This window comes from Coccinella septempunctata, chromosome 2, assembly GCF_907165205.1.
Source record: "Coccinella septempunctata chromosome 2, icCocSept1.1, whole genome shotgun sequence".
NCBI classification, from domain to species: Eukaryota; Metazoa; Arthropoda; class Insecta; order Coleoptera; family Coccinellidae; genus Coccinella; species Coccinella septempunctata.
The window spans coordinates 3,393,406-3,404,739 of record NC_058190.1 but is presented as its reverse complement, the minus strand read 5'-3'; the positions used below and the strand labels follow the sequence as shown (position 1 = coordinate 3,404,739).

The following is an 11,334-nucleotide window of genomic DNA, read 5'->3' as shown; positions in this document are numbered from 1 at the left end:
ATCTTGATCTAATAGAATACACGTAGACTCTTTAATTTTTCGTTTAAAATGGTCTGGTTCCGTCATTAAAATTTTAGTGTTGTCCCAATCCATCATGTGGTCTCCCGTATTAGAACAAATGTGATCTGCGATTTGTGATCCATTAATTTCCCTATTTTTAATTTTATTTTTATGTTCGCGTTTTCTTATTTCTAGAGGTCTGGACGTTTCACCTGTATAAGTTTTACCACAAATACAGGGTATGTTGTAAATACAATTTCTTTATTTTTGTTTTTCGTTCAAAGGTTTAGTTTTTGTTAATATATATCTTAAATCATTTTGCGTTTTAAAAACAGTTCGTATGTTGAACTTCGAACCGATTCTTCTTATTTTTTCTGAAAGGCCATTAACATGAGGAAATGTAATTCCTTATGTTAATGGAACATATTGGAATATAATAGACATAAGGAAATGTAATTCCTTATGTTAATGGCCTTTCAAAAAAAATAAGAAGAATCGGTTCGAAGTTCAACATACGAACTGTTTTTAAAACACAAAATGATTTGAGATCTATATTAACAAAAACTAAACCTTTGAACGAAAAACAAAAATCAAAAAATTGTATTTACAACATACCATGTATTTGTGGTAAAACTTATACAGGTGAAACGTCCAGACCTCTAGAAATAAGAAAACGCGAACATAAAAATAAAATTAAAAATAGAGAAATTAATGGATCACAAATCGCAGATCACATTTTTCTTATACGGGAGACCACATGATGGATTGGGACAACACTAAAATTTTAATGACGGAACCAGACCATTTTAAACGAAAAATTAAAGAGTCTACGTGTATTCTATTAGATCAAGATAATAATTTGGCAAATTGTTCGGTAGGAATAGATCATATTTGGATCAATTTACTAAAGAAGGAACTGTCATCCGGTAATTTCAAAATTAAATGAATCAACGTTTCTGTGCAGTCTCTGTTTCTATGTATTGACAATTAATGTCAAACAAAAGCCACAATTCAGAAGATTTTCAAAAATAGATTTTTCGTCTGATGAAGGAGTCTGATATAGACTCCGAAACGTTACAACTTAGAATTATAATTTCAACGTTATTTATTTTCAGACAGGCAACAATTTTTTCTAGTTAATTTGCTCCTGACAAATTAGTGCAAGAATTTACGCAGGAGCAAATCGTTGATTTCATTTTTAATTGATTTTGTTTCAGAGATTGGGAGTGAAAACCCTAAAAAGTTTATGAAGGGATAAAAATACATTGTCATTTTGACAATTATATGAATGTAGATTAGACTGGGATTCTACATTGACCTTGCCCTTTCGCATGTGTGGCTAAGCTTCTCGCCCTTATCGCCCTCTAACTCGAGAACGGTTAAGAGTATGTAAAATTGCTTCAGACAAAAGTTGTGTAGAATTTTATTATCTACAACTTTCGTAATGAATTCAAAAATTATTAGAGGTACAGGCAGGGAAATATTCGCAAAAAAAGAATTTTTATCATCTTCAAAGTGTCAGATTAAGAAAACCCCCTGTGATTAGTGTCAGATTAATGGGTCAACAAGTTTACAAAACCGAGATTAACCATCTGTATGAAAATCTGACACGCTCGAGTATGTACACCTGACGATTTTTTTTACATCTTTGAGACCCTGCAGACGCTTTCCCCACCGCTGAAAGTGCATACATCATAGAACCTTTTTTTCTTTCTACCATCTAATCTTCAAAATCCACTAGGTCTCCATGACGCTCGAGTAAATCCCGATTTAGCATCGTCGGCTCCCCAACTATTACCACAGTATAGACACAGTATAGGTGTCTATACTGTGCTATTACCTAATCCTTAGACATATGTTCACAAAAAACTGTTGCAATAAATTCATCAACACTTGGCAACTCTTTGTATACCTATAATGTCACCTGTCACCTACACCAGAAGTTATGCTAGGCTCTTTCCGAGGGTTGTAGCTCCTTAATAAGCGCTTTCGTTCATCAGATAAAAAGCACTTATTTCTGACGTTCTGTCATCCCTAGAAATACTGCTTGACATTTCCAATTTATCTTGAATGAAGATAGAAAAAAAAGACAATGTGTGAAATTCTTAAACCTTGAAAAAAATGGATTCTTTTTTCTACGAAAACGGATTTGATCGATCAGCCAACTACACGAGTTGTGTACATTGTGAAACTTACGAGAAGTAGCTACTGAATCGTTGGTAACAATGTTCAGGATTTTCCGAGCAAACTTATGTAAATTTAAAAAAAAAAACCGAAAACTTCATCGGTTTTGATGTAAATTCCTCGAAATGCTATATTGATCAATGATTGTCCAATGCCACGCTGATGTCACACTACTACCCATACTCTCACTTTCTTGTTACCCCCTTATCGCCCTACTCCTTTAAATAGTCAACTGCTCCACAGTTGGTGATCCATTGGAAGCATTTTCTGAATATTCATAACATGAACATCTCGAGTGCCGTTGTTCTACTTACCTGCGTGGCGTACGTGGTATCGCAGGACTCTTCTTACACATCGAAATATGATAACATTGATATCGACAGAATTTTGGGCAACGACAGAATTTTGACCAGTTACATAAAATGTATGCTGGACCAGGGATCCTGCACACCTGAGGGCAGAGAACTCAAAAGTGAGTAGTACAATTATTATTATTTTTTTTAAATTTTCTTATCACATACCTCTATAATATCTTTGTACCATCAAAGATCTATTTCTTGAGTGTTTTTTTTTTAATTCTGAAGGAACTGAGAATTATCAATTATAATAACCATTTCCATAATGCGTGCATTCATTTGTTGAATAAAGTGTTGTTTCATTAGTCTTCTCGGAATTCAATATAAAACGAAAAATAACAGACCATTTGAGAAAAATCAATATTCATTCAAAATAATCAATTCGAAACTAAAGAAATAAAATTATAACGTCCCTCAACTTTTCCTAAGAGGAAATGCTTATAATTTTGAATCGAACAAATCGAAAAATTTAAAAAAAAAAATTTTTCACCTTATTTTTTCACTGATTTTATATACAAACATTCAGGAAGAGAGAAAGGAAATGTTAAACGCCAAACTCATTTCTTCACTCTTCTGGTTGAATAAATTGCCTATCTACCGCATATCTGTACACTCAAAAATTCTTTTTTCTCATGTATTTCTTACCAAACTCTGTCGACTGGTTCATTAGTTGCGTAAATTTGACATAATTTTCTCATTTTTGTACTGATTCCTAGAGCGATTTTTCAGATAATTTGGAAAAATGAACCAAAAATTCAGCAGTTTTCAAATTCAAAAACTTTTCTTGTAATGTTTTCCATTATAGATACTGATTTTATTTGGGAAAAAAAATAGTTGATGTCAAATCAGATAATTCAACACGTCTCCTTGAAGAACTGAAGACCAAATATTTTTATAAACATCGAATTTGAATAAAGATGTAATAACTGATTTTTTAAACTATATTATGGAATGATTTTAATTTATTGCTTTTGCTTTTTCATTCTCATATTCATTGAGCTTGTTTTATGAATTATCATTCGAAGTATTATTAGAATTTTGATTCTATAAAGTTGGTCACAATTTGCCGATTTGATGAATTATAAGTTCAAATCGCAAGTAGAGATACCACAGTCATACCTCGAATCACCAGATTTACAGAAACGTATCAGACGAAAAATTTAGATCTTTGAATGAATAAATAGTAGGACTTTTTCGAGTCAGTCAAGGTGTATAATAGCTTTGTGTGAAATATTGCTCGCAGAAGAATTTATTGACCGAATAACCGCATTATTTTTTCGATATTATGTAACTGAATAGTAGGTTTTTCATTTCATATATGGAAAATGCTAGAATTTTCTTATGATTTGTTCAGTGATGGTGATTTTTATAAATTATTCTTCTACTATAGGAATGAAATGATTAAACTTATTGAGTTAGAATTTTCACTTTTTTATGTGAATTATGGTCAAGGACAATTATTTTAGGAGTAATTGGTGTTTATGAACTTTTACCGACAACTTGCCTTTTTGGAAGGCTAGTTTTTCATGAATTATTTAAAATAAAAATCACAGTCACAAAAATGTAGATTCTTACAACAGGTGGCAAAATATGCGACTTGTTATTTTCTTATTCGACTTTCAATGAATGATATTGGAAAATAAGAATACTGAAAATTTTTGTGATCGATCTCACTTTACGTGAAAAAGGTAAAAATTTCAATTTATTGATTAATCTTTCAACCCAGTTATGGTTGGCATTAAAAAAAAAGTTGAAAACCATACATAAAAAGTTCTATAGGGTGAGTCTTCGACTCGTACAAATATTTTAACAGAATATTCTCGAGGTCAAAAGGTTTTTCCACGCCATTTTTTCTGATTCAGCTCTGATAAAAAGATATAGCCATATTAAGTTTTCATAATGAGCTGTGCCATCCCTGGAAAAACAAAATTACCTTCAGAACAACTAGCTAAATCTGTTGAATTCAGCCAGAGTACCCAATTATTATTTTTTAGCATCCAATTACTCGAAAACGGTGCATTATACGAGAAAATATAAAGAATACTTTTATTTTACAAAACGTTCAAATATTCAATAGATAGCATCGAACTTATTTTCAAGAGTTTAGTTCTTTGAATTTTTGGTATTTTTATGGTCATAATGAGAAAACTGGGAGATATGGGTGAAATCTTGTGTTCGAGAAAGATTCATAAAATAAATAAAAAACTATATTCCAAAATTCATTTCATTCGATGAAACCGTTTGTGAGTACTGAAATTTGTTTATGGTTTCTCAACAGCCTGTACCTTTTAAACCGAGCCGATTCGGAAAAAAATGTTGAAGGAAATAGTGTTTACCTTTATTCACTCTTTATAAGAAATTTCATGAGCTGAGTGATTTTTGAACACCTAACTTGGAATCCATTTTCGATATAACGTCAACAAATTAAGTTTTTGTCAGGCTTAAATATACTATAGGTAATCTATTGAGTTATTTCAAAAAATGAATGTTTTTCAGTTCATAGAAATGAGTTTTTCAATATTCAATATTCAAATATCAACGCTTTAGAAGGTTTCAAACAAGAAGTTTTCAGTAATTTATCTTTCAAATTTTCTGGAAAATATCTATGAAACACAGATCTATCCAAAATAAAATTCTGATGGTTCGTGAAGAATTTGAATATTTTTTTAAATGTAGGTACAAATTTATCAATATATTTCAATGATACGATTGAATTCACTTGAACCGGTATACTTTTAAATATTGAGAGAAAATTGAAGATGTGTATGACTCTGAAACCATTTAATCAACCCTCTACAAACCTAAACCTATACTGAAAATTTCAAGTCCCTAGATTTTTGTTCTTTTATTCTTCATCAATGCGTCAAAAACAATAATTCTCGGCTCAAAATTCTAAAATTATAAATATTTGCGTAATTCTTTCTAGGAAAAAAAGTTATCAATGCTAAAAGACAAGATTCTTGTATTACAATCCTGTATTCAGGATAGACTAAAGAAGATTAAATTACAGTTAAGCTAGTTATACTTGTTTATATTCTTCAGTCAATCGAACAAATAATTGTATTAATTTTGAATTCTGATTCGTTTGATCTGAATTTGAGAATTTTTTCGTTTCAAATACTTTTCTATGTTATACCAATATATTCTAGTTCTCCTATCGTGACCAGATCTTAGATGGTCTAGACATTCTAGGCCAAATGGGATGAATTATAGTTTATATTCACAATATTCTATGCACAACTATTCACAATATTCTATGCACAACTATTCATAAAATAGTTTAACTGTGAATATTTTTCGACTATAGTTAAATTCTTTTCAATATTTTTTACATATTTTAGAGGTTCATAAGTAACTTTGCAGCCTGAAAATCAATTTATGATTTCATGAATACCTACCCACAATCTGCTCATTTTTTCAATTTCTCTACCTCCGGTAATGGCGAAATCTAAAAATCATCCGGCAACACACACCCTCCTCAATTAGTTCAACCTATGTGTCAATGGTTCCTAAATCTGTTCGAACCATTTTCGGATTATCAACTTCGTTACCACATCTCAAGCTACTTCTCACTTTCGATCACTTTCTCCGAGCATTAAACTTCCGATGATTATGTAACATGTGGTAGAACCAGTCCAGTTTCCACCTCTTCACTCTTCGGTATTACCCTACTGCATCAGATTTTTCTTGATATACTAATATCCAGTCATATCAGTATACGGTTCGTGCGTAACCAATTATTGGTAAATATTTCTTAAGCTGCTTAAGTCATTGAAAGCAAGGTTCTTGTTTGGATCATTTGGGTCAGGCATGACTTGAATTCTTCGTAGATTTGTTTGCCATGTTTGGAGACTGGTAGGGAATGTCTATTTTGCGATAGATGACCACAAATTTTTGCCGTTTTGTTTGGTAATGATTTTACACAATTCATTTTGCAAAACTTGTGTGGAATAACTAAAGGTTGTATAATAAGAAGGCGATGAGGATGGAGCATAGATGGACAAATTGAAAAACTCCACATATATTCTAAAGTCAAATTCAACAATCTCCCTTTACAAACTTGTGGTTAAATGAAAGAGTCCCTTAATTTTTCGAAAACTGTTTGTTGAATCAGTTGTTCCAAATTTGTGCGAGACATTATTTCACCCGAATGTTTGTAATTTTCTTATTTTTTACTGAAACTAGACTCAAAAGATAGACCGTCTGTTCCGATATTCCTGAATAGTACTGTCAGTATTTCAGAAACGATGCCTATTGGCCCAGTCGTTCGAGTTCTATTGTTATTCGATTGCGGGCCAGTACTAACAGCAATATCGGAACAGGCCCTGAGTTGGATACATAGACAAAGAAATCGTTATCAAAATCAAAACAAAACATCGTTTGTCTAGTCTTCATAGTAAACACTCTACCTTATTTCAGAAAAAAGATAGGTACTTCAAATTCTCAGGATAGGTTTAGAGTCCCCAAGCACAGATTGAGTGCTTCAATCGTCAAAATCCACTAGGTAGTTTCAAAGTTATAGATTAAATTTTTTTTCAATCATTGAAAGAACTTTTACAACAATCCGTATAATCTAGGTTACTTGTGAGGTATTTTTTTAAAGAAAGTACCCCACACTATTACCTATGGAAAATATTGTGAGTCTTGCACATAAATTTTTTTGATCAGCTCCCTGAAGATAGCACCTGAAAGCAATTTTCAAATTTTTTTTAAAAACCAGACAGCTGACAGAAATTAAATTGAGCGAAAATTTTATGGGAGATAAGAAGCAATGAAAAAACTTTATGGGTAGAAAAAGCCACCCCTAAAATTCGTAGGATAGGCTGGAATAATTAACTGAAATAGACGGATAGAATGCTAACATTATACAATGGAATACCATCAAAATTTTTTTTATTGTCTTTTCAATAAAATGTCTGCTCAATTTTTCTGGGGTCTGAGGAAAAAATTGCATTTGAATGCCATCTTCAAGGGTCTCTATCGAAGTAGGGTATATTAAAAAAAAATTAACTAGAAGACCCACACATTTTTTGAAAACAAATCTACTCTTCACTTTTTTCGCCACTATTCATTTACTGATATCGATTGGAATTCCATCTGGGAGGATTCTTCATTTTCTGAAACTTCTTAGAGTTTTCACTCCCAATCTCTGGAAGAAAATCAATTGAATAATTGAAATAACCGATTTGCAAGAATTTACGCAGGAGCAGTAAAAAAAAGTTTCAGAAAATATTCATTCACACTAATTTACACCCTACATATAGGGGGTGTGTCTTTGAGCCGTACAAATATTTCAACAGTAGATTCTTGAGATCAAAAGAACAATTTTTTCCTTCACCATTCTGTCCGAATCGGCTCGGTTCAAGATACAGGCTGCTGAAAAACCATAAAAAATATCACAAACGGTTTCATCGAATGAAATAAATTTCGTAATATAGTTTTACATATATTTGATGAATCTTTTTCGAACACAGCATATCACCCATGTCTTCCAGTTTTCTCATTATGACCATTACGTACCATGAAAATACCATTAAAAGTAAGTTGCACGATATCTAATGAATATTTGAACGTTTTGTAAAATAAAAGTATTCTTCATATCTTCTCGTTTAGTTCACCGTTTTCGAGTAATTTGTTGTTCAAAAATGAAAAATATCTGTGACATTTGTAAAATTGCAAATCTGCGACTATTTAAAAGATCCGAAGATGTGTAGTGTGACAGATATAACTAGTTATTCTGCAGGAATTTTGTTTTTTCTGGGGTGGCACTGATCATTATGAAAACTTAAAATGGCTATATATTTTTGTCAGGGCCGAATCGGAAAAATCGTATAAGACAAAAGTTTCTTTTGACCTCAAGGATCTACTGTTAAAATATTTTTACGAGTCAAAGACTCAACCTTTATCCATGATCAGGGTAGTGACAAATTGAATGTTCACCATCACTATTTTCTGAATTATATACCAGATAGAAATTCCGTGTATTGGCAAAAATGTTCTGAGTCCTCCAAAAAGGCCATCCCTCAAATTTTAATATATTCCTTTGTTATATACAGGGTGTTCCTAAATTGAACGTACAAACGAAAAGGGGAGATTCCTCAAGTGAGTTTAAGAAATAAAGTTCCCATAAACATGGAGTCGCAAACGTTTCGTTTTCGAGATACAGCGTGTTGAAGTTTGAATTTTTTTCAAGTTTTTTTCTCATAGTATCTACACTTCACAAGATATTCAACTGAAATTTGGCATAGATATTACATTTTAGAGTTCTCACCACGTGACATGGCAATTTCGATAGAAGATCTACAGGGTGATATTTTTTCTGGAACACTGCCACCTGTTCTTCTGCAGAACTTTTTTTTGGTGAGCAACTGTTAATTTGAAAAAATGTAAGAAGAAGCTTTGTTCTTATACTAAACTTTTCGGTCTCTTGTAGTTTTGTCGTATCTACCAACGATTTCGAGAAAAAAAATTTTGAACGATTCTCTCGAAATCCTCGTGAAAATTCAAATTATGATGGGAAGGCCACTTTGTAAGCTGTGGTGAATGAATTCAGTGCCAGCCTTTATGGAAATTTTCCTGATCTGTAGCGATGATTCATAAAGATTCTTGTGAAGTGTAGATACTATGAGAAAAAAACTTGAAAAAAATTCTAACTTCAACACTTTGTATCTCGAAAACGAAACGTTTGCGATCCCATGTTTATGGAACTTTTTTTTCTCAAACTCACTTAAGGAATCTCCCCTTTTCGTTTGTACGTTCAATTTAGGAACACCCTGTATAAGTATAAAGATTGATAATAAAAAATCGGAAATATATGATATCCTAAAATTTCTTCTTTTACGGATGATTTTCATCTCATGAAATTTTGAAATCCCTCAATTAAATCCTCATTCAATGAAATTTAACACTTTTATTGGAATGGTCCCCCTAAGATTTCAAGATTCTGTTTTTCCGAATGATTTGAATAAAAATGGTACTTTATAATATTATTAAATGACGATAGCATTGTAGGATTTCAAAATTTCATCGGAATCGTCGGTAAAGGAAAGAAGTTAAAAGTATAAGAAATTTCAGAATATCATATTACCTACATATTTTCGATTTCCGATTTTTCATCATAAATCTGGAACAAAAGAAGTTAATAACATTTGAGGGCTCGTCATTTTGGAGGCTCAAGAAGGCAAAACTCTTTTGGAATTTCTATCTAGTATAGTTTGGAAGATAGTAATTTGAGAATCTATTTCTTCTTTCATTATAAACTGTTAAATGAACATAACAATCCAAATCTGATTTTTTCCAAAATCAAGATTCATCGAAAATAATTGTTGTTATAGCTCTGTTCATTCTCTAGTCAATAAATTTGGTATAAATAATTCCATATTTTCCGAAAGGTCATGATAGCACTTCCAAATGGGAAGTTCAAACAAACTGTTATTTTCATGCTCACTTTCATGGTTACTCAAATTCATAAGCAAATATACGATCAGAAAAAATTTACAGTTGTTATGGAATTATTTTATTAGTTTTAACTTACCGTTTACGACCATAACGAATTGGAATCATCAACGCCTGTTTGATGGAGTTCGTTTCAATATAGGAACGTCCAATTTCACACATATTTGTTAAAATCATTCTGTGAGAAATTATTCAGATTCCAATTGAAATATTCAAATTGGAAATAAACATTCAGAAAACTGGAGATGTGTACCTATGTTTGCAATAACTTGATGTAAGAGGACAATCTAATTTTTATATCCAAAAGAAGAATAGTTTTGTTATTAGAAACATTTTCAACTAAAGACCTCCTATAGTCCTATTGATATGTGGTTTTCAAGGATATTTCATGAAAAATGTAGTTCATTAGGCAAAGCCAACCATGTAACAATCGGAAACGAAAAAGAAAATTATTTTTCACATTTTTCCGGAAAAACAAATATATCAGTCTTTGCACCGATCAAGAATTTTTCACCAGAAATAATCAAATGAAAATTAAAACCAGCTGAACGAATCTTAGAAATTGAAATTCTGCATTTTCTTTTTATGTATTGTGTGTAGTATATCTCTTATTATTTCTTCAATCAGTGAAAATTTTTACGTTCTTGCGACATCAACTAGTTACCTTATTTTCTGTTCCTGTACTGTGAAGGTGATGATGATGATTGATCTTTAAAACCTTTTTTCAAATGTCTGGAAGGAGTTGTTTAATCCAACGAAATCTCTATAATCTTGAATAACAGTAGTGAAAGGAGTAGGAGAAGAGGCAGATTGACGAAAGTATGTATTCTACATTTAGCCGAATAAAAAACTGTGAAACATGATTGAAAAAAGAAGTTATAGAGAGGTTCGAAATTGTCTTTCACTGAATTAGACATAATGAGCTGCTTATTTTTTCAATCCCCTGACTTACTGATTTTGAAATTATAATTTTCAGAAACACTGCCAGATGCTTTGAAAAGAGCCTGTGATAAATGTAATCCAAAACAGAAGGAAGTAGCAGAAAAGGTTGTGAGACATCTCACGCAGAAAAGGCCAAAAGATTGGGATAAACTGGTGAAGAAATACGATCCCCAAGGAATGTACAGAAAGAAGTTCGAGGAATTCAGACAACAAGCTGAGAAGAATGGAAAATTAAATGTATAAGAGAAGATAATTAATTCCTTATTGTTTAAATAATGAAGAATCCCCAAGCAGCATTCGAAAGAATGAAACAAAATTATGTAGACTGAATAAATATTTGTTTTTATCTATATTTTTTTTATGAAAGTACTAGACATGAAATTCAGCTGCAAATTTT

At 31.6% G+C, this 11,334-nt stretch overlaps 1 protein-coding gene across 1 annotated transcript; it reads left to right on the top strand.

Moving 5' to 3' along the window:
* Positions 1 to 2,413: 2,413 nt before the first annotated feature.
* On the top strand, positions 2,414 to 11,283 carry LOC123307616 (ejaculatory bulb-specific protein 3-like). The gene is made up of 2 exons (XM_044889999.1): positions 2,414 to 2,656; positions 10,972 to 11,283. The coding sequence occupies exons 1-2, from the start codon at positions 2,467 to 2,469 to the stop codon at positions 11,178 to 11,180; spliced, it is 399 nt and encodes a 132-aa protein (XP_044745934.1). The 5' UTR covers positions 2,414 to 2,466; the 3' UTR covers positions 11,181 to 11,283.
* Positions 11,284 to 11,334: the final 51 nt, after the last annotated feature.

Excerpts from the sequence above, each read along its gene's own strand:
- LOC123307616 (XM_044889999.1), top strand. The coding sequence starts at position 2,467 with ATGAACATCTCGAGTGCCGTTGTTCTACTTACCTGCGTGGCGTACGTG. Across the intron at positions 2,657-10,971 it reads TGAGGGCAGAGAACTCAAAA|AAACACTGCCAGATGCTTTG; the intron begins GTGAGTAGTACA and ends TATAATTTTCAG.